The following is a 23,688-nucleotide window of genomic DNA, read 5'->3' as shown; positions in this document are numbered from 1 at the left end:
TGAGCTCAGAGCAGATTACACAGGGCTTCATCCAGTGTGGCCTTGAATCTATGTTTACTTCCATCTTCTTCACTACACCTTAATTCTTGATCATGTTGTTGCAGTTTGTCCTGCCTCTTCTAACAGGGCAATGAAACTAACTACAGCAATGAAAAAAGACCTGGGAGAAGTTTCCTCCAAAGGCTTCATAACACCAGTGCTGACAAACATTGCTGTGAGGGAAACATGGTTTTCTTTTCTGCCTATCTTTGCAAAATTAGAGCAAGCTCTCTGTTCTGAGCTCACTATACTGGAATCAAGAGTGATCACTGTAGTCCTTTTTCCTGTATCACGTTCAGCATTTCTATCAGCGATTCAACAGACATATCAGGAGGAAAAGAATTTTTTCCCTGACATTTGAGGAACATAAATCTGCATTAACAGCAGTCACAGGATGAATTTCCCATTCAAAATGCTAAGTCTTTAACAGAACCACATATACTGTTAACTAAAATGTAGTATTTAAAAGTCAAAAAATGGCAAACAAGTTGCTGACCGTGGCACTCGTCGTTCCCCTGCTTTATTTAAAGAAGATGCTTTAACCTTGATTATGCGCTTTAGATGATTAATAGTGTCACAACATTGTTGAGTGGTACCTGTTAAGAAAGAAGTGACCATAAATAAATGCTAGTAACATCTCAATTCATTCAATCAAGTTACCACTGTAGAAATGGTTCAAGAGACTAATACACAAGATAATGTCTAACACCTCCACTCCATACTGGTGTAAAGAATGACATGGCAACCATCAAAGGGTATTAAAAATAATGGAAACTTCCTACAGACTATAGAGAAATGTCATTTTTTAGCAATGTGTTTGTTTTATAAAAGTAGACTTTGAGAGTCTCACTAAACTACATTTTTTTCCATTGTGTAACTGTACAACTGAGACTCAAGTCAGAAGCATCACTAGTATTTTTAGTATTACTGTAAAACATTTACGAAATGTTTTTCCTGAGCACAGAACAAAAATCTTACACTTTTGCATTGCATGGACTTGTTTCAAGCAGCTACTGACTGGAAATCAAATGACCTCTCCATCAGCAATGTAAAATAATACCACTTTTGTTCCAAAAGTAACACACTTTACTTTTCCTACAGTTACAGAGTCATAGTTTAGTTTACTTTTTCTTCTTTAATTCAAGATTCGGTAGGACAGCTTTCTTCTTCATTCCATAATTAGTTAGCTGTAGCTCACCTAATGATTTCTCATCTGTGTGGGTTAAGGCCAGACTTTCCAGAAATACAACCAATGCTTCAAATACAAACTGCTCCACCAGAGAATTTTCCTCCCTTTAAAATTAGGAATAAATATGACAAGAAACATGAGTAGAAGAAATACTACACCTGAAATTCTAATAAAAATATAGAAATTAAAAAACTGCAGAATTATTTGATAAACAACTGCACAGAATATTTGCAGAAAAAAAACACACCTAGACCATTATAAAATAACTCTCAGATATGAGTGAAGATTTACTAACTGCCTTTAAAGATATAAACAATGTTTCATAAACTTGTTATGGAAACTTAAACTTTTATGTTTTCTGCTTGCACAGTCCTCAAAATTATAATTAGATCATAACTATTTTATATTGCTAAATATTGTTAATTATTATAATAATTATAATTAAATTAGTTCAGTGAATATTCTGGATAACTAAATTTTACAGCTGTTATACACATGAACAGAATGAGTGTCATTATTTTTATCTCCTTGTAGCTTTAATTAGGGTTAGTTAGAGTTCCAAGCTCTGTTTGCCCACCTAAATTCTCTGTAGATGCTGTTAAAAGCAAGTGCAGCTCCTAGTCTCTTGAAAGCACTAGGATGAAGAGCAAGACTATACAACCGTTTAAAAAGAGACTTGGTGTTCACTGGGCTTTTCTCCTGCTGTTTCGGTGTTGTCTGCTTAATAGACCATTTCAAAAATTCTCGAATACACTGGCCACAGAAATCTCTCAGAGTACTGTCAATGGGATCAGTTATGCCAGCCTGAAATTACACAAGATAATTCATTACAGGAATGAAAAAGCTCATTGTCTCAGTGCAGTACAGTACCAAAGCAGCCTATTAATACAGTTTTGTTAAATACGTTAAATATGTTAAAAATAATTTACTCTCAGTTCCCTGGAAATAATAGGGCTTCAAAACTAGTACTGTTCCAGGGAAAGGCAGCATTTTCAGCCATCAGAGCACTGAATTAGGACTTAAAGAACTGGGCTTCTATTCTTATATCAGCTATGCAATAGTATCGGGGCCTTGGACAAGTCACTTCATTTTTTGGTAAGCTCATTGCCTCTGCTCTAGAGCATGACATTCAACATAATGTGGCAACATTAATCTCCTTTATATAAAGTATTATGAAACCTCTGAGTCTATCTTGTCTCCAGCTACTTCAAGATGGTGCAAAAAGCCAGTTTTAAATTTAAAATATTTGCTCAGTGAAAGTAAAGAAGCTTAAAGGAAAATGAAACATATCAACAGCAACTTTTATTTAGAGGGGAGTAAACAGGCATTTCAGTACTTCCTTGTATACACTGATGATAAAAACTGTTTCAGTAATCTTAAAGACTCTGAAGACACTTTCTTAGACATTCTCAAAATGCAGCTATAGAGAAAACTATCATCAGAATTTAGGTTAAGAAACAATAAAAGGTCATTATATTGGTAAACTGATTTCCTTCTTTCAGACAAATAAGGAGGCATTTCATTTGTTTTTGTGCCCCTGGTTCCTTCAAGGGTAAGATGATACTATTTAAAAACAATAGCATACAACATGGGAAAAAAAGAAAAGGAAGACTTCTGCCTTACCAAGATAGCTTCCAGGAATGCCACTGTATCTTGACTCTCAAACTTTTTGTTGTTAGTAAACCAGTGAATGAGTTGCATAACTAAAGGCTCATACAACTGTCTTGTTACCTGAAAAGATTAAAAACAAACTACATTTGTAGAATTAATATATTTCTATGCTATTTTGCTATTCAAATGGCAAATAAAAACAGTATTTATTTTAAAAAGCATCTGTAAAACAAATACTCAACTTCATATTATATTCTCTCACCACAGATTAAAAATATACATCTGGTTAGCTGCTTTTTATTCACCTAGTCTCAAAAGTTCTCAAAAGTTATAATTTTTATAACTTATAAAACATATTACATTTGAAAATAAATAAATAAATAAATAGGGGGCATATGTAAGGATAATTTCTAAAGTACAATTATAATTGAAATCTCACACTGAGAGCAAAAATGCTTACAAGCGAACCTGTTTACCTGGTCTACATCACAAGCAAGACGAAGCAGTACTGGGAACATTCGTTTGTATAACTGATACATGGGTGGGGGACCCTGACGTTCTTCTGGCATTTGAGATGCTTTCCCCAACATGTACACAACTATGCTATGCAGCAGCTCGCATGCTGCAACCTGAAATTTAAAAATCCATTTTGATTATGCACCCAATGCTTTCACATAAAACAGAATATTGAGGGCAGGAGAGAAGCGAGTCCAAAGAAAGAGTGTACTTAAGAAATCACTCCTATCTATGCTACATCATTACCCTAGGGACAGATAATATCCATGTAAATAACTCACATGCATTCTACCTGGCCTTCCTCCTAATGTTAGTGTCTATCATCATGCAATCTGTTTTCAACTGGAAAAAATACATCACTGAATAAGCAGCCCGTTATCACATGTTCAAGAATATCTTTGATCTGGACTGTCTTTGGACATCAACATCCCAATCTACCAAAGCAGGAAAATATTTGCTTAAGTGCTTTGCTGGACTGAAGCCACAAGCTCATAGACTAGGCAGGGGAAGGAGGCAACATAACACTGTAGGATAACGAGTTAAAACTTTTCATTTTTATGTTAAGTCTAACTATCAAAGTACAAGGCTGTCTGATAGAGCTTTTAGCAACAGTTTCTTTATGTTTTTTAAACACTCAGAATTCTATCATTATGAAAGAGCACCGAGGAAGCACATTTCTACCTATGATTTAAAACAGCTCTTCCTTAATGAGGAAGATATTTTATGCAGTATTTATCAGGTAGCAAAAACAAAGATACAAAAAGATCACATCAATACTTTTGTTTGTCTGTCACTAGCAGAAAGAGCCAATTCAGTCACACGAGGCAAGAATACATCTAAGTAGATGACTGGCTTCATATCTGCAAATGGCACAGCAAAGCTCAGACGCTTCTCAGTGTCCCAGGATACACATCTCTTCATCATCTCTTCTGTAGGGGTAGCTAATGCATTTGAAAAAGATCAAAAGCAAAAATAAGTTCTATACAGCATACCCAAAACAAATACTTATGTAATTCAGTCAAAAAAAATCTGTATTCCTCCTACTTCAGTTGAATTGTCACAAAACATTGTTTTATAATTTATTGAATGTTATAAGCACCAGAAGTTTGTTAAGGGTCTGCTTTTATTTGCAGAGACAAACAGATGTTTGGCGATCACATGGGAAAAATAATTGTAGCCAACTTTTCAGGAGACAACTGCAGTAGCCCCCAATTTCAATAGAAACAAATTTGGGGATAATTATAAAAGTCAAAAGACACGGAACCACACTTGATCTAAAACACTTTTTTAGAATGTCCAGTATATTAGTTTTGTCTTCTACTGTTATGAACAATGCTTGAAGGTCAGATCAGAAAAGCAGATCCAACATACATAGACTCCTGTATACAGGATGATTAATTTAGTAGTGTTCAGTAGTATTCCCTTCCCTGCCTATATTCCTATATTTGTTAAAACAGTCTGACTATATTTCTTATTTATTTTCCAAAGAATAATCTGTTACTTTCCCTGAGTATTTCTGAATAAGCAAAGGAGAAGTATTTGCCAGAAAGAGAATTGACTGTAAAAGCAGAAAAACCTAATGTAAGCAGTAAAAGAAGGAACAAAACCTTTATATAACTAGATTAATTTTTAGACTGGCTAAATTTTGAGTTGAATTCATCCCTTGAAAGCTCATGGTCAGGTACTCACAGTACCATTTTCCATTCTTATAATAGTTACACTTTAAGATTTTTAATAATTGTAACATTTATTCATAGACTAAACAGACGAACAGAGAACAGAAAACAAGTTTTTCTGAGGAGGTACACAAATGGAGTGCTAATACCTAGACCTACTAAAGGCAGGACACTTCCTTAAACTCACAAGTCAAGAAGCAGGCTTTCTGAGATTTACATAAAACAATTCACAGGCTGCAGTTCCGCAAAACTGGATTACAGGAGAATTGTAGTAAAGAGGTGTGAATAATGTCCAGGAGATGCAAACTATGACAAAGTCTTAAAATGACTTTGCAGCCAGAGGATAGAGGCGAAGAGAGAAAATAGATCAAATCATATCCTCAGAGGCATGTGATTTTTTGCATTTAACCAAATGTGCTGAAGATTTCTATGCCCTTTCTCCATTGCATAGCAAAGTTGGTCAATAGTCTGTTTTCCCGAACAGCAGGACAGAATAAAAGAAAGGCAGTTCTGTTTAGAAAAGGGCAACAAAAACTAGCTTTCCTTGGTAAGTTCACGCATTTTCACAAAGTAATGTTGAGACTTCACTGAAATCAACATGAGAGGGAGAGAGAGCAGATGCATGTAAATATTTTTTGGACAGTCACCTGTAATCAAATTGTGGTTGATCTGCCCTCCCAAAGATCCAAGAAGCTGTGCCACTCTAGTCCTTACTGCTTCCAAGGAGGGATCACCATCCTGAATAACTCAACAGATTAATAACAACAGTGAAGGAAGAATTACCTTTGCAAATAAATAACCTGGTTTACACAGTGAATGAAGGATTTACGGTCCTTAGTAACATATGGATGAAAAAGGAAGAGTGAAAAACTTGTGAGGAGAGGAATAGCATCAAACAAAAGAACAGTTTTGGTTCAAAGAACAGAAGCTGGGAACACTGGCAAATGTTTAACATGTGTACACGTATTTTCCACACTGAGATCCTCTGCCTTCTGGGTCATCATATTTTGTAATCTTTCAGTTATCATTTCTCAAATAAAGGTTGAAGTTTTATCATCAGATACTACACTCACAGAAAGATGTAGTAGTCTATAAAATGGTAATCCGAAGTAAAAATTACTCTTTTCATTTATTTTAATCCAATAATTTAAAGTTTAGATCCTTTATCTACATGTAAGTAGCCAATTGATTTTCAAATGTTTCTAGGAATCTTTGTAGAATAGAAAATTAACTCATTTTGTTTAAAGACCATTAGGCTGGAAAGAGGGGTACGTGCGTGTGTGTGTGGGGGTGCACGCGCACGTGTGTGATGACCAGCAGTGCTTGACTTCTAAGATTATGAATCTATCCAAAAGATTAAAACATCTTACATTTCCATAACATGCTACATGCAAACTGCACACTGTAAAGCTAGGATCTGATTTTAAGTGTAGGGAGTTAAATTTTTGTTTCTGCAATATATTAGTGTGGCACTGATGCACACGTAAAAGATTTCTTCAGTCTCCTTTTCCCTTCACCTGCTTCATTCCATTACTACCTTGAAATATAACACCCTTCCAGCTGTGCTGATGTAGTAACTTTTTGAGTCACACTGTAGAACTGTATCATTATACTGATCTATAGTCAAAATAAATCAGAAAAGTATAGATAAGAAAGCGAGAAAGGGAGGCTGACAGAGGTGATACATTCACATTTAACTCTGAATCAGCTCTTACCAATGAAGTCTTTGCTTTTCTTAAATGCTGTATCACAACTTTACTAAATCCCTTCTGGGCTGCTCGAGAAAGTTTCCTTATTTCCCAGTTATTCTGGGGTTCACCTGACAAACAAGAAAACAGCATATAAATACTAATTTATTGTACCCGCACCTTAAGTTCCTTAAAAAACCAAACAAACAATTTTTGTCCTTTTACCTTTATGTTAAGATGTGACAATTACTTTTCTCTCATTTTAAGTCCTTATTAAGGAAAATAAATCTCGATTAGTGAAAAATAAGATAGATTTAAGGATACAAAAGACAAATAATTGAAAAGTGACATATAAAATAACTAATTCCTGTTCAGCAGTAGAAAATTTATTGTAGCTTAAGAAAAAGGTAAGCTTTTGGATGTAAGAGAAATTGTAGAGTTCCAATCACAGACAAAAACATATAACACAGACAAAAAGTATGTCACATTCATCTCCCCAGGTACAGCTATGGAAAATTTCTTTCTCTGTTCCTCAAGACTAAAAATTCATTTTCCAAACATACCTGTAGATGTAGAGTTTTTCAAATAACCATCAAGAAGAGGTAGAATATCCTTGTAATAAGGTTGCATTATATGTTTGGGAATGTGAGCTGACCAGTCTTCCAAAGCATCCAGTCCCAGGTCAGCCACCACAGTACAGCTAAGGCCCAGCTTAAACGCATTCTACATATCAAATGTAAAACTATCATGACTACTATGATTTAAAAAGAAAAAAACATATTTGCAAGCATTTGGCATACATTACATCTTCCTTCATCACTTTTGTCTACTTAACACCTCGCTCACAAAATCCACACCGAAGATATTTATTACATTGCAATATTAGCACTAACACAGTCAAGTAAGTTCAACTGCAAACTCTGAAGATTTACTAGCTCATCCAAAGATCAACTCATTTGTACTTGACTTTACTGAAGACAACGCAAAGCTTAATGATGATCTTACTTGCTTGACAGGATACTAACTTTGTTCCAAATTTTTTGAACATGTTTTAGGAAAGGAAAAAGCATTAGCTGTACATCACTTTGACCCACCTGCAGTGCAGGAATATATGCTTTTATATCAAGCATGATGATGGCAGGTGGTAAAGAGAGCAAAAAAACCAGACAGGATGCCAACAACTCATCTTTATACTGTTTCATTTTTGCTGTAACCTAAAATTCAGATATATAGGTTAAGAACAATCATAAATCTTACAAGTCCTTGATGTTAGCTATTTTATGTGTGCACCAATATGCACATAAAATACACAATTCAAAAACAATAATGGAATCTCATTCACCTAGAGACAGTTATCAGGAAGTGTATAATCCACAAGCAAGTTATTGCTCAATTTTATATCCATAAGTGACCGACATGCTTCTATTGACATTAAGTAAAAAAACAAAAACAGCTGTCCAAATCCTACTATGTTGTATAAATCAAACATTGCTATCATATGTATACAGAGTCTAAGAAGATATCATTATGTAATGTTGATTGAGTCATTTATGCTTATATTTAAACAAAGAAACTTAGCCACAAAATTACTTACCTCTTTTCCAAACTTTACAAACAGGGCAAAGCAAGAACTTTTTTCTGGGTTTTCAGGACAGTTCCTGAAACACTTTGGACTGACACCCTACCAAGCAGAAACCACAAGTCAGTACTGCTAGAAAAACTATCCTGAATAACACACAGTACACAAATGCGAACCACAACTCAAAATATATACAGTACTGTCCCGATACGAACTCTGCATGAATGGAAAGCTTAAAATGTACATTTGTTCTCACAAAGATTAGTTGCTAGCACTAGTATCATATATTGAGAGTCAACTTTTTGGCATACAGACATAAAGTAACAATATCAAAGTAACTGAGATACATAGGAATGAAAAAGTACTTTGAAATGGTTGAATTTCCTCCTTGCTCCTTAATCCAACAAGCCACAAAAGAAAAAACAAATTCCTAATATAGGATGGGCATATGGCCAGAATGCAGATGGAATGAGAAAACAGCAATTCACAAACAGTATCATCTCCCAAAGAAAATCTATGTAAGCATCCATGCCAATGAGCTGCCCAGAGAGGTTGTGGAGTTTCCTTCTCTAGAGATATTCAAAACCCACCTGGATGCGATCTAGATGACCCTGCTTGAGCAGTGAGGTATGAGTAGATGATCTCCAGAGGTCCCTTCCAACCTCAACCATTCAGTGACTCTATGAATTCCTAAATTTAGTTTACTTAGTACTGTCATCACCTGTGGCAAGAGCAGTTCCCAGCTCTGTGTTGAGCTAAATGCTGTTTGATGAAGCATTTTCACTTTACAATAGCTTCCACACCACAAATGGTTCATCTTTCAACAGAACACCATACTTCCTGTGGGAATCAATGAGTAGCAAAGTACAACTATACCTAAAAAGTTGAGTAACTAACTCACACAGATGTCTTTGCTGTTCTAGTTAAATTGTTTTTGATATCCAAGCTGGATCTTCTGTACAGTCTACACTGCAAACACATCTCCAGCTCAGGATCTGGGAAAGAGCACCGCACATTCTGAAGAGATGGTATTTCTTCAGAAACTGAGCTTCCACTCTAATTTTGATGTTCCATGCATTTTTAACTACAGAGGCATAGAATGACATTAACATTTGAAACAAACCAGGCAGCAGTTTCAGTAACTATTTTCTGTTGTGCATACATGTGTAAAGCCTTGTATAAAAGATGTGCACCATCATTAACACAATATTTACCTTCACTGAGAAAAGAGATCTCACCTCAAAGTATTTTATTTTCTTTGCAATCTTCATTGCAACAGAAAGCAGCTTGTAGAATCCACTAATAAGAGGTAGTCTTGTTGAATGTACAATAAGCTCATAACCAAAAGAATACACCCAAGGGTAAAAGTATTCAACATGCTTCTCTGGAAGTATCTCTCTATAGAACAGATGCACAGAAAATATTCAGGAAAAAAAAAAAAAAAAAAAAAAAGAAAAGAAAAAAACAGAAAAAAAGAAATTAAACATTTGTATCTTTTCTTTTTCAAATTTCAAGTCAGCACACAAAAGACAAGCACTACTATAGTAGAGTATCTCCAAAGAGAGTGAGAGGATAATTATATCACTTCTGATATAAGTATAGGAAGATTTATATATTGCTTTAGAGTGGCAAAACCATTTCTTCCTCATTATGCCTTGTTACTAACTTTATACAAACACACCTACTCACATATCACTTCGTGTTACTTCCACAGACCGCAACATTACTATGGACAATCAACTGGACATTCACAAATAATGCTGTACCTTTCACTTAATGCTCAAATACTACTTTATGAAGACTGTATTTCTGGTCTCTGAAGCATTTAGAAAATACGGTCAGTATAATATTAAAAGTTGTAGTGGGTACTAAAAGATGACAATAAAAAATGCATATGAATGACTTGTATCCTGTACTCTCTTAAAAAAAAAACACACACTTGTCATAAGTCAGAAACAGGCATCTTAAATAAACATACTTTAATTTTCTTCCAATCACTTCATAACACCTACTAAACTACACAAATGATGTATTCATACCTGCAGAATTCCACTAGATTAATAAAGGCAATAAAATCTGTAGGCTTTGTTGGCTGAAGGTGTGAAGTAGGGTCAGAAGTAGGCACAACCAAAGCACTGTAAGTTTCATTTTCATCCTGCAAATGAATATTGAAGCCAGAACACTGGATCTGTGACAACACAGAAAGCATTTATACCTTCATCCAAAAAAAAAAAAGATTAGCAACTGCCTCTTCTTTTTACGACTGCTGCTAGCTAGTCCAATACAGAGAGATAATGTAGTAATTCACACACAAACAAGTTCAAAAATAATAAGGGTCACTTGCTTACAAGACAAAAAGTGACCATCAAAACTAAAACCACTCTACATGCCAGAAAAGGGAGACTAAAATAACAGATTCTGTAATTTTTTCTTTTTCCACCTCCTAACTACAGTGCAACATCCAGAAGTATGAAGTAAAACATTTTCACCAACCAGAATTTTAATTCAAGGACACTATGAGGAGCTATATAATCATAACAAAGCAAGGAATGGGATTTTGGTTTCCCTACAGAAGCAAAACTTAATGAACAAGTCATCAGGTCTCACCTGTTCATTAACATTCAATTTCTGAACAGTCAGGTCCAACTTCTCAATAATCTTCAAAACAGATTTTATAAGTTCATCATATAACAAACGACTGAGGGACTTCAGTGCTGAATTTGCATCAAGAAAATTTTCGTCTTCCAAAACAGATTCCTTCGCAGGAGGGAAAAAGTTCATGTTTCACAACAGTGAAGAATGAGAACTGATTCTTGAATTTACAACCCAGGTTTTGAATGATTTAGAGAATCAGGCTTTAGAGGTTTCTCAGGTATAATAGTCTAAACTCATCCTTTTTTTTTTTAATTTAATTGCCAATATCCTACTAAAACAATTAGACAGTTCTACAGCATGGCAGGCTGGTCATTTGGAAAAAATCTAGGATTATAAAAACAATGATAAGACTCAGTCAGGACTACAGTGCCTTTCCTCTTCTATATCCATGTTAATTATGCCTTTACCTTCATTGTGTCACATTTCAGTAGACTTCTAAAGAGATACAGATAGTCCTTGTATGTCGGTACTTTCCATTTCCCTGTTCCAACCTCTCCAGCTGCTGGGGACTCTTCTGATCCAGAAGTTTTTTTTCCAAAATATTCCTAAAAGGACACAGTATTTTTCAGAAACACTGTGTATGTAACTAGCTGTTTCAAGCCAAAACATGTTGTAAAACTACTGGTAGGAACCTGAAATGCTTAGCTTTCTAATTTCAAGCTGAAAAGAAAACAAACAGCTCCTTTAAGAAGTCTCTGAATTTCTCCTCCTCCCAACAGTCCGTTATTGTAGAGACTCTATAGTTAGTCTGCTGGACAGGATTAAAAACCTTTTAAATCCCCCTTTAAGACAAACATTCAATAAAATTTTCCCTCTTCTTTTAAAGTTGGCAAAATTTATTAATGCGGAAGAAAGTTAGATGACCACAGATACAACCTACTTCATTACAGACAATCTGAGCAAGGAAGAACTCCAGAGAACAAAGGAGTATTTTCTTTTATTTTCATTACAGGAGAGACATTCTCATTATTCTGGCAAAAGTAGGGACAAGTGAGTAATAATAACTGGCTCATGGTTTTAAAAGGACAGTACTATTTTTAGTTCTTTGGGCCTTCCTCTATTTACTTGACCAGATGGTCAAGAACTGGAGTGAATACTTCACGAATCTAGAAGAAACAAGTATATTTAAACAGTTGTTTTACCTTTGAAAAAGTGATTGGCTTGGAAAAGATTCTGATTAATCCCTGATGCACTGGGGAAAAAAAAAAAGCCTCAATAAACTTAAAAAGACACAACATCCATATGACTTATACATCAGTAAACAATTAAATCAATCTTCTATTTCCTTTATTCTGTCAAGATGAGGGAGAAGTAAAAGAATAGATATCTTTCTTAAATGACAAACATAATCAAAGCAGAGTCAATACTCTAGGATGTTTCACAGGGCAGCTATCTTGAACTTGCTTCTTAATACATTTTGTCAATATTGCTTCAACTTTTTCCTGAGTCTGAATGCAGTGGTGGTCAATGCATTGGCCTAATGCCTATATTACAAAAGACAAGAACTACCTATGACTTTCACAGAGAAGGATTTATTCCAGCATAATACTTTGGGAGCACATCACATTCCAAATCATGAACAAGGGAGACAACGAAAATACCACAGTTATAGAGAAAAGCCACTGTAAATAACTGAAAGAAATTCAATTAGTTTGGAATATCATTATAATGAAATGCCAGTACCATGCAAGCTCCTGGAACTGTCAGCATTTAATACTGCCCCCCCCTTTTTTTTTAATATTTGCAGGACTAAATCTGAGTAACTATACATATTTGGAATCTTCACTTTTACCGTGTTTAAGTTCCAGAAAATACAAAGTGTATTTCTGGTAAAGAAGATACTACTCCAAGTTCCTATGGCTTTCTGCAGGACTAAGGAAAGAACCAGGAACAGATTTTTGTACATTTTCCTGCAAAAGCTCTTTTCCCCCACAATCCTTTGAGCAGGAATCTTGCCTTTAAATGAAATCAGATTACCACAAAAACTATTCTCCTGCCCTTGACCATATTCCATCTGTCATCCAAAACAGTTGTTAAATGTATTCCCTAAGTGATTTAACAGTGGATGTTGAAAAATAACACAATGAGAACCGTAAGCCTCCATTGTTGAAGGATGTAAAAGGCTTCGTTTTTGTCCCGAAATGGCTGTTGTCCAAGCCTCTCTTAGAAACAGTTAACAGCTCAGAAAAATAAAAAAAAAAAAGTCAACAGACTCACCTACAGTGCTAATAAAGCTCCAGAGAATTGGTCCTTTTCCTGTCAGGGCTAGGAAAATCTTTATTATAGATCTGCAACAGACAGACTGCATTTTTTCACTGTATTGTGGAAAGCTATCAATCTGTATCACAACTAGATGTTCAAGAACTGGAGTGTATACTTCAGGAATCTAGAAGAAAAGCAAAAAAATCCCATCATGTGAAGACAATGGTTCACCTCTATTAACAAGCAAAATAATACAAAATGTTTTCCTCCAGAACCTTTGTAAGAAAAATTTTTGCATTATGATCTACTCTGAGAATGATTAAAGACATAGCAAGTGAATACATCTCAAGTATCAAGAAAAACTGAATGTTTCAGTTCCTGAGTAGATTAGAGCTTCATCAAAATCAGTCACAAGTATATTAGGAAAGGGTCAATTTAATTAACAATAAGAACACAGCTGTCTAATCTATTCATCCTTAAAGACCTGAACACATGAATGTTAAGCAGAAGTCTCTTCTCCACCCCAAGCCTGCTCCCCAGCTCCACCCAGAATCTAGAAAGCCCTCATTGGAACACACACGTCATCAGAGGAAATTCAGATTATCAGCTCCAGAAGGCAGGCTAAGTATCAGTACTGAAAGAAAAAGCAGCAACAGGGAGGTACAGTGTTTTGACTTCCCCTGCTTTCGTTGTTTCTGTGAATTATTCACATAACATGAAAGACTCAGAGGTAGAGAAACTGATTACATACCAAGCTCTAGTAAAGGTAAGCACAAGGCGGTGGCGGGGGGGGGAAGATGTAGTAGCCTTTTAAAAAGAACTACGTAAGTAGAGTGAAATAACAGACCCCTTGAACATTCATCACATAAAAAGAAGAGTATGGCTGTATCCAAGCAATAGCTTTTCCTAAAATAAATAAATAACCCATTTGCATTTGGTTACCACGATCTTTAAAACAGTGCTTTGTAGTATTTTATTTAGCACATTTTGTGCATTTTCTTTATTCAAATAAAATCTAGGAAGATATTCCTTTGATACTCTCTCAGAGCTAGAAGCAATTACACTATAGACAAAAAAGTGTCTTCTACCACAGGTAAGTGCACAGCTACTACACTCTTATACATCCCTAGACACATAAAAAGATTTGACCGGTACTTTAAATACTCCACTTACTGTATCTATATGGAATATCACACTTGCAATTGACTGGAGGAAACTTGGTAGCTGATATATATGGTCATCTACTGTCTCTGCCTCTGTGAGGTACATTTGCTTACAACGCTGAAGAAGCTCAACATACATGTAGTCAACATCCTTAGAACACGTAGCTTTACAGGGCTTATAAACAAAAAATAAGATACTGATTTAGGAACTTCATACAACCAAGCAAATTCATGCTGTAACACTAAAAACCTAACCAAGTCATCAATGAACTACAATCAAAATAATCTTTTTTTACATTTTCCAGAAACTCATCTGAATGAATTTTGCATGTTTTAGAAGTAAGGTCTAGATTGCAAAGGCTAAAGGTGACTTGACTAATACTTTTAGTATTCTGCTCACTACATATAGAGGGTCTGTAGTAATGCTTACAGATTTCTGTAGAATGATTTGTAAGCTGTAATAATTACCATCAGTTCGGTCAAAAGGAGCTCTCAAGGGAAAAAGAAACAAGGAAAAGGTCATAGGCAAAGATCATAGTAGGAATGACGACAGAAGAATGGTCTGATTTGTACAACCACAGAATATAAGAGTTAGGCTAAAGGTTGAATCTAGTCTGTCTAAAAACAGAGTGGCAAAATTAAGAATATCCATTTACCACTTGTAAAACTAAGTATTACTTATTAATTTATTTTAGCAATTAAACAGTGGAAAAGGGACTCTCTCTTGAAACAGTCACTGAACTTGTATCTAGTCTAAAGTTACTAATTGCAGTGGCAGCAAGACTCACTTCCTCACAATCTTGCATCTGAATCTTGGCCAATAGTTAGTCTGAATAGGCCAATAACATTAATGTTCCTTAATACATTAAAAATGTATAGGAATTCCAGCATTAACCCCCCTTTTTTCTTGTTAAAGTTTACAGAATTATCTTACCTCTGTATTTATATTATATAATTTAATTAATGTATTCCATAATTGATATTTTTAATGAAGTTCTTTCGATTCATTTCCAGCCCATACCATGTAAGAACATTAGGTTTCAACAATATATGTTTATGGTCTATAGAAGAAATGAACTTTGCTCAAATGGCAGCAAAATGGAAAGGATTCAGGTAATTAAACAGCTGTTCTATCACTCTATGTTTCCTAAGTCTCCCTAAACAAATAAGAATCTGATTTTTGAAAGAAAAAAAATCAGCATTTCATTATATAAAAGTTGGGGGAACATCATAAAGTACATAGGCTACACGTATGTTAATACTATTGCTTTCTCTACATTTTCCTTTACTTTTACACTCCCACTCTAATTGATTGCTGACAAAAAATGGAAGTTGGTTCTTAGTTATGCTTCCTGACAAGCATTTCTGCCCTGCACATAAGAATGTGAATACAGTTTCATTTTTAAATTTTCAGTCATTTGACAGATTAGTGCCTAATGTCCTACAGCTAACAGCCCATTTTTTCCACTCTGATTGAGATTCCTGCTCTGTAGAAAACATATCTGAACTGCTTCCTGAGCAGAGCTGGCCTGTATTGCCATCTGTGTTGCCACTGGATTGGCATCTGGAATGCAGACAGACCTAGTAAGATACTGTCGGTAACTTCGGTGATTAAGTGCATCCTGAAGCTTTGTGATAGTTGTATAAGATGCCCTCAGTTTTTGCACTTCAAAACTACAGTGCTCCCACTAAATACAGGAGGCATTTCAATAACACTGAACCACAACACGTTTTAGACTGCAGCTGACTAATTTCAATACTTAATCTAGAAACGGAAGCACTCTCTACATAACAAGCTGCGTAAATTTGTAAAACGAACTGTATGAATCCCAACTTTAAATCCATTCGGTATATTGCTTTATCAGAATAAGCTTCCCACACATACTGCTGCAAAAAGCCCATATCCGCGAATGGCAATGGACAACTCCTTGTTGCTTGAATCCATTCTTCTGATGATTCCATAGAACTGCTCCATGAAGAACTGCAATTTGCTCTTGTGCAGCTCTGCGTCCTTAGCTACCATTAAAGAAATCTGTAGAGCAGATACAAACATTTCAGACTTTCCAGAAACACACAAGTAACTCCCTCATCCCACATTAGTTTTCAAAAACACCTAGCTCATAATACAAGGACTTTGAAGCCGAAAAATTACTTATTAAACAGATTCACTGAAACTCCAAGCACTAAATATCCCCACTATTTTGAGAAATTTAACTCTGCCTTAATCTCAGAAGTCCCAGTTCAGTCACAATACCTGCTTAAGAAATGAATCTAAGGCAGAATGACCTGCTTTCTTCAGCTCTTGATTTGTATAGCCACACCATTTACACATTGTTTCAAACAGTGAAACATAGTTGTCCAGGAGAAAGGTACCAAACTGAGCAGCATGCCTGCTGAACAACTGTAAACCAGCTGCAATTCAAAAATAATTCTCATTAAAACTCAGACTTATGTTCCACTTTCAATGGACCAGGCTATAAAATAAGTATTAGGTTGACTGGAAGTTATAAAATATATTCTTCTAACCATTATAGTATCATTATCCAAACACTAAAATCTTAAAGAGCAACTCTCCAAGATCCTCTTTCTTCATGTACACAATTATGGAAGATACAACTGTTTTATGAAGTTATTTATATTATCAGTGAAAAAAGAGAGGGACGCCAGTGGTTATGAACAAGAATACTTGATTGCGCTATTTACAAGGATTTGTTTTTTGTGGTCAGGACACATGTCCAAGTTTCTTCCTCCTCCAAACTGCAATGCGGACAAGTTAAAGAGTTGGGAATACTTGTAACAATACAGTCTCAGATTTCAGCACAGATGAAATTTCAAGATCCCTCAAAAACTGGAATTTTTATTTAGTCAGTCTATCTTTAAAGAGGATTTTACACCTCACAGTTGCTATTCCTTTCATGATCCCTTTCTCGTTCCAGGGCTTTGTACTCACCCCAGACAGGGGCATATGGCATCAAGTACAATACTTCTGTTCATAAGCCTATCAGACCTTGCTTAGTTTAACCAATAAGTGTTTATCTCTTTGGATTCCAGTTTTGTACACCAGCTTTGCTCCCCTATCAGCTTAGAAGGCTGAATACTAGGTCCATCCAAAAAGTACCAGCAGAGGACATCTCCAGCCAGAAGACACTATCATGCAAATGGTATCCACAGCTGAAATAAGACAATCTTACCTAGTTGCACTGCGTATCGCTTCTGATCAACCTGTAATATCAAAAATGTTTGTCATATGTGATCTGTTCTTCAGCAGGGCTAATTAATTTATGCAGATCAATTAACATGTGGCAGATATACCTGTGGCCTGATTGCTTTCATTGCAAAATCAAAAATCTCCTTTGATGTCTGAGGATCTGCGGAACAATCCAATAAAGAGTATTTCATTATTCACACACAAGAGGTAGAGTGAAGAAAAAGATATTTTTATCCTAAGCCTGGTATGAATAAACAACATCTGGAAGACTTAAACATTCAATTTTAAATGGCAGACACACTTTTTCCAGTAATTCTTCTAAGTTTCAAACAAAACTACATCTATATTCACAGACTTTTTTGAACATCCATGTTTTAACAGACATATCTCTGCTAAGGAAAACGTATTTTTGTATAAATGCATTCCAGCTTCAACGTGGCTCTTGCAGTTACCCAATCTCTGGTTAGAAAATAGCATTTAAAACCTTTACATACAGAAACCTATTGATCAAGCCTTCTTCCACAAAGGCAGATTATAGGGGTTCATGTAGCTGGATAGGCCTTGCAAAAATAAACCTTACAAGAGTGGAGAAAATTTCATTCAGAGTACACAACCAGAAATGTTGCTGCTTGTGGGCAGTATAACCATCAAAATATACCAAACTGTATAACTGCTTTTCACACAGAAAAAGAACGTACCTTCATTCTCAGATTTGGTGAAGTTGTACATGAGCGCAGCCAGTCCCTTCAAACAGCCTGCTACAATTGACAGTTTTGGTGCCCTTGTAGCTGATGTCATCTAAAAAAGCAGGAATTGAAAAAAATATTGTCCTCAATCTAACACAGATTTACCCCAAGACCTCCCAGTTCCTACAAGTGTAGATAAAATAATCATATTCCAAATTAATAAAAGTGTGCCAACACCCTCAGTAACACCCACTTCTATGAACTTAAGTCTACAGGAACATCTATTGTTCAGAGACTTCGTATCACTTGGAAAAAATACTTTTAACTACAGAAGTATGAGAATTCCTTTGACCAGCACAAAATATGCTCCCTCACAACTAATCATAGCAAAACTTACATAGCACACGCTAACCTCTTAAAAACACAGAATATAGGAAAGTAAAGTTAGGCAAAGCTGTGCTAAAGCAAAAAAGGATTTTGCGGCTAATAGAGCACAAATCAGAAATTACCAGTGAAAGGCAATATATGCTGCAGTAATCATCATATGTTATTTATCTTTTCTCACATTAATTTGCTGTCACTGACGGCCTTAAATTTTTACTTTGACAACTTCTCTACTAGAATCAGAGAATGCAAACCTTAAGAGTCCTTAAGAAAGCACTTATAATTGTCCAGTTAAACCTTTATAAATTGCACTAGTTGCAACAGTCTTCTAACAAACAGCACTACTCACATCAGAGGCAAAAAAAAAAAAAAAAAAAAAAAAGCAAAGTAATGTAGGAGTTGGAAAAGAAACTCCAACCCTACCTGTGTTTTAAGTTCTCCCAGATAAGCTCGGAATAGCTTTTCAGAGTTGTTAATCATGTCACTAGGCTGGACCTCTCCCAAAACTCCCAAAAGCTCATATATCTTCTCCAGAACTGGAAAACAATTCATATTATTAAATATTAATTATTAAAATAATTAGTTTGACATTTCCATTGCAATTCCTATACAATTTGCAACCATAAAAAAGCCATCACTGAGGATTTTAATTGGTGATTATCATGTGAGAAAGACAACTCTTTATGACGTACATGTAACAACATACTACGATGTGAGATGTGTCCTCACAAATAAATTAAATACATTTACTCTTTTAAATAGGATTTAGAAAATATTAAGGTCATACCACCAAAGAAACATTTACCACTAATCCAAGCTTGGCGTTAGCCTTGCAGTTATGCTAGGTCTTGTAAGCATCATTAAAATTAAGGTCAATAGCTTGCAGAAGTTGCTAGCCTTCAGTTCAGGCAAATAGGTAGGCACATCAAGCTTTGTAAGGACTAAATCTGTCAAGCTACGATATAACTCAAACTAGCCAACACCATCAAAGTAGAACTCCTATGAATATACTTAATATTATAAGTAATATAACTAGAATAGCCAGGAACTGATGAGCTCAGAACAGGGTTGACCAGTGCAGGGACTATCACACTAAAATAGCAGCTCTAAAGAAAAGACTGACTAGAGTTGGAATAAAATCATTAAGAATTTTAGCAACTGAGCTAGGATTATGTGAGCTTTGACAGGAATTACTGGCCTAGAATTTACTCTGCTTTTGATATGGGCACCCACCCTCGGGACTAGGACTACTTTTAAAGCTCCCAGTTACAGGAGTATATGAGAGTATAGTTATAAAACTGGTATAGGAGTAACCTTGAAAGTTCAGCTACACCACATTAGCACAGAATTCAGAAGAAGTCTAAGAGCCTAACAAAGTTAAGTTAGTTAATACCAAGAGGGTTAGAATTACTGTCAGGATTCAGGCATTCAAGGACTAATAATCACAGAATAGAGATATAAACACACTTATATGTCAAAAATCTGAAATCAGCCCAGTGGTAAAATTTCATATGAACCAACCACCACTAAATTCAACTACACATTTTCTCCCACATAAATATTTATAAGTCTGCTACGGGGAAAAAAAAAAAAAAAAAAAAAAAGAACAAACTACATGATTGTTATCAGAAGACCTCAACAAATTTTACTCATTTTAAAATACGACAGCTACCATTTCTGAACACACTTGTCACAGCAGTAACAATTATACATTTCTGTGAGAAATAATACAACAAAAACTAAGAGTCAATAAAACAAATGACATTGATAGAAAAACTAAAAACTACCTGTATCAGAAACTTTATTTCTTGTAGCAAGCTCCCCATAGAATTTATTAAAGATCTCTCCAACTTTCATTTCTTCCATCAGACAAGAATGTCGTAAATTTTGGAGCAACTAAAATATATAAAAAACAATTGACAATTCAGAAAACTTATTAATATCACCATCATAACCTTGTTCAGCCTAAATAAAAATGTAGTTCACGTACATCCTAAATATGCTATTCAGTAAAACAGGTTTAAGATGGCTAGTCCAAGAAAGAGTATTGACAGGCAATCTACACTAACAACAAGCTACCTTCCTGTATGTGTATTTTTATACAAAAAAACTCAAATAGATGAGAAAAACAGTTTAGTAATGGCTACAATAGCCTTTCTCATATTGTATTTCTCTCCCTGCTGCTGTAAAGCCAATCCAAATCACAGAAGAATTAACTCAGAGGAACTCAGAAGGGAGTTTTGTTTCTCATAAGCAAAACTAAGCAGGTGCAAAGTATTTGAAAAACAAAGGTCTAAAGCGTCCTAAGGAAGTATATTAAGAAATCAGTCTCACATAATAATAAAATTTCTGGAAAAAAAAAAGCTCTTCTCTGCACCTTTCACATACTGTATCTAATATGTTACAAGTAATTACATAATATTTTGGAGTAAGAATACAATTAAGTGGAAAATTTCCTAATAAAGTAACATTATAAACTAAGAAAGAGAAAATTGGTGACTACCTCCAAAACAATCAATTGTGTCTTGCTATAACAGGTTTAGAGATCACATATTCATAGCTACGTAATCTTCATAGAAAATCTGTTGTTAAGACAAATCTTTTTATTAACATTTAAGATATTAGACCATTAACATTCTCATTATTGTGAACTTTTTTGCATTATATAGTACAATCGTAGAAATATAATAGATTTCTACTATTTTTTAAGAAACGAGGATTATAAAATGCATTTTACCTTAATCAGAAGTTCCACAGCCAAGATTTTACATTTTGCTGCCCTGTCTTTTGTATAAACACTAATACAAGTTTGCTAAATAGAAAATAAGAAAGATTATTATAATCTGAAATACAAAAGGAAACTAAAACATAACCATGTGTTTACCCTCTTCTTTAACGTACCTATTCCTAAGAAGTTGCAGATGTTTAAAAAGACTAAAATAATAAAAATCTTCAGTCCTGAAAGTGGTATCATAGACAACCTTAGAACAGTGTCTGACAAAAAATACAGGCTCAGACAAAGGAAGTGTAATTTGTAGGAGAGAGGCTCTTCACATAGAAAATTTTCTGACTCTGGATTATTGCTCCTTAAGACAAGTAGCAACGAGCTTGGTAACAGAAAGTACAATGGTACAGCTCAGCATTTCTAGGCAAAGCCATAGTATTCAGCAGTTTATACTCAAGGAATGTCATTATTACAAGTACTGCAATTTCCACTGACTTCTGTACAGAATGCAAAAGTAACAACTTTGCAGGAATAATTTTTTTTAAATCAGTGTTTAAAATTAAACATCATCAACAGAAGCAGAGGAGGTAAAATATTACATTTAAACTATGAATTTAATCTATGTGAATTATTAAGACAGCCAGTATTATCTCCTGTTAAATATTAAAAATTAACCATACAGTTGAAGAATCAATTTCTCACTTCTCTGCTGTATTCATTGTACTTCATATAAATCAAATTGTTCATTTCAGCTTTGACAAGAAATTACAGATGTATACCACAGACAAAGAAGGGGTGAAGGATAGATATGAACCTGTTACAGTTTGAGACCCAGCAAAATTGCTTTTGATGAAAACGTTTAAGTAATAATTTTCCTTTACCCACCTTAACGTTGCAGGCATAAGGATGAACTTTCTCACCAATCTTTTCCAGAAAGAGACACAGAAACTTCAGCGCTTCTTCTCTGCAATCTCGAAACTGGAAAGTTTTTTAAAAAAGTTTCTTCAGTTAGTTTTAATGCGTACAACATAACATGCTCTTCATACAGAATTATCTCAACATTTCTTTAAAAATTGAAGTTTTATCAACTTACTTCCTCAATGCTGAGAGATTTGTGGATAAATGCAAGCAACCCATACTCTTGAGAGAACACCAGGGATATATGCAGTGCTGCAGGCAAAGCAAACAGAACAGTCAGCCTTTCTGAGCACGCAACGCTGAACACTAACCTGCGTGCCAGCTTTCTAGGAATACCTTAACAACTTACGACTGATGTTTTTCACAAAAACAAACAAACAAACAAACAAACAAACAACAAAAAAAACCCAGGTATCTGATTTTGCAGTTTTTACACAAACAGTCCCAGGAAGCAGAGGGGCTTTCTAACATAAGGATGGGCTCAGAACCGCATCCTGTGTTCTGCTTGTTCCCCACGGCTTTACCTCCGGGGCCCCTGCTTAAGCCCGGATCCGGGTGAGAGGCGGCCTGAGAGCAGGCGTGCGGCAAGAGCACTCCCGGCTCCTGACAACGGCCAGGGCCACAAATATTTTTAAGAAGAGAAATGGCTATTTGGAGTAAGAGACCATCTCAGAACCAACGTTTTAAGTCAAACCAGCAACTGTCGTAGAACAATCTTTAATAAATTGTTTATTATATAATGTATGAAACTGCCAGGGCAGAAACAACCCGTACGGTAAGAACCCCCCCCCACACACGGTCCCCCCGGGCGCCTCCCAACGGCCGGCGCCTCCCAACGGCCGCCCGCCCGCGCGCGCGCGCACCCCGCGTGCCGTCCGCGACGCCGGTGAGGCACGCTTCCCCCACGCCGCGCAACAGCCCGTAGCCGTGCAGAGCCGCGGTGCCGGCATCGCCGTGCTGCAGGGAGCGGTGCAGCTGGTACAGCCCGTCCTGGACGCCGTCCGCGCCCACCAGCGCACGGCCCGCCATGCCGCCACCGGCCGCAACCGGCCACGGGGCGAAGGCGGAAGCAGCGGCGCAGCGCCCTCCCCCACCGGCTGCCATGCGCAGAACGGCGAGCGGGGCGGTGCTGGGCTGGGCCGTACGAAGCGGCGGGGAGCGCCGCGTCCCTAGGCGACGCCGGCGGGCGGCAGCGCGGAAGAGGCCGCGGAGAAATTCATGTGTCTCTCACTGTAGGACGGGCTCGGTACGTGCACACGCCGCGGCTTGTGGACGCTCCTGCTCCTAATCCTGCTGCTACTCCTGCCCTGCCTCCCCCCCCCCCCCCGGAGAATGGGCTGCTCCAGCCTCCCCACGCCACCACAAGGATTCGTTTTGCCGCGAAATTGGGCTGAGTGCGGGCGGTTCCACTCTCGGCTGGGAGGGGGCAGCGCAACGTTCCTTAGGGCG

The 23,688-nt window shown here is 36.3% G+C and overlaps 1 protein-coding gene across 1 annotated transcript in view; it reads right to left on the bottom strand.

Moving 5' to 3' along the window:
• PRKDC (protein kinase, DNA-activated, catalytic subunit) overlaps positions 1 to 23,296 on the bottom strand; it is an 84,350-nt gene extending 61,054 nt beyond the window's left edge. Inside the window, exons 1-29 of the mRNA XM_062570376.1 lie at positions 23,103 to 23,296; positions 22,415 to 22,491; positions 22,207 to 22,299; positions 21,334 to 21,408; positions 20,384 to 20,492; positions 19,020 to 19,132; positions 18,225 to 18,324; positions 17,631 to 17,686; positions 17,510 to 17,540; positions 16,573 to 16,730; positions 16,204 to 16,350; positions 14,329 to 14,493; positions 13,171 to 13,339; positions 12,096 to 12,145; positions 11,361 to 11,498; positions 10,906 to 11,055; positions 10,338 to 10,453; positions 9,537 to 9,696; positions 8,314 to 8,400; positions 7,814 to 7,933; positions 7,283 to 7,442; positions 6,747 to 6,850; positions 5,679 to 5,769; positions 4,133 to 4,296; positions 3,316 to 3,468; positions 2,852 to 2,959; positions 1,806 to 2,032; positions 1,238 to 1,332; positions 536 to 635 (exon numbers count right to left, since the gene is read on the bottom strand). Of these exons, the coding sequence (XP_062426360.1) occupies positions 536 to 635; positions 1,238 to 1,332; positions 1,806 to 2,032; positions 2,852 to 2,959; positions 3,316 to 3,468; positions 4,133 to 4,296; positions 5,679 to 5,769; positions 6,747 to 6,850; positions 7,283 to 7,442; positions 7,814 to 7,933; positions 8,314 to 8,400; positions 9,537 to 9,696; positions 10,338 to 10,453; positions 10,906 to 11,055; positions 11,361 to 11,498; positions 12,096 to 12,145; positions 13,171 to 13,339; positions 14,329 to 14,493; positions 16,204 to 16,350; positions 16,573 to 16,730; positions 17,510 to 17,540; positions 17,631 to 17,686; positions 18,225 to 18,324; positions 19,020 to 19,132; positions 20,384 to 20,492; positions 21,334 to 21,408; positions 22,207 to 22,299; positions 22,415 to 22,491; positions 23,103 to 23,268 (3,482 nt within the window). The 5' untranslated portion in view covers positions 23,269 to 23,296. The remainder of the gene's footprint in view (positions 1 to 535; positions 636 to 1,237; positions 1,333 to 1,805; positions 2,033 to 2,851; positions 2,960 to 3,315; positions 3,469 to 4,132; positions 4,297 to 5,678; positions 5,770 to 6,746; positions 6,851 to 7,282; positions 7,443 to 7,813; positions 7,934 to 8,313; positions 8,401 to 9,536; positions 9,697 to 10,337; positions 10,454 to 10,905; positions 11,056 to 11,360; positions 11,499 to 12,095; positions 12,146 to 13,170; positions 13,340 to 14,328; positions 14,494 to 16,203; positions 16,351 to 16,572; positions 16,731 to 17,509; positions 17,541 to 17,630; positions 17,687 to 18,224; positions 18,325 to 19,019; positions 19,133 to 20,383; positions 20,493 to 21,333; positions 21,409 to 22,206; positions 22,300 to 22,414; positions 22,492 to 23,102) is intronic.
• Between the last annotated feature and the right edge of the window lie 392 nt (positions 23,297 to 23,688).

The sequence above is a fragment of the Rhea pennata genome, chromosome 2, assembly GCF_028389875.1.
Source record: "Rhea pennata isolate bPtePen1 chromosome 2, bPtePen1.pri, whole genome shotgun sequence".
NCBI classification, from domain to species: domain Eukaryota; kingdom Metazoa; phylum Chordata; class Aves; order Rheiformes; family Rheidae; genus Rhea; species Rhea pennata.
Note: the sequence above shows the minus strand (reverse complement) of the source record. Positions and strands in the feature narration are given on the sequence as shown.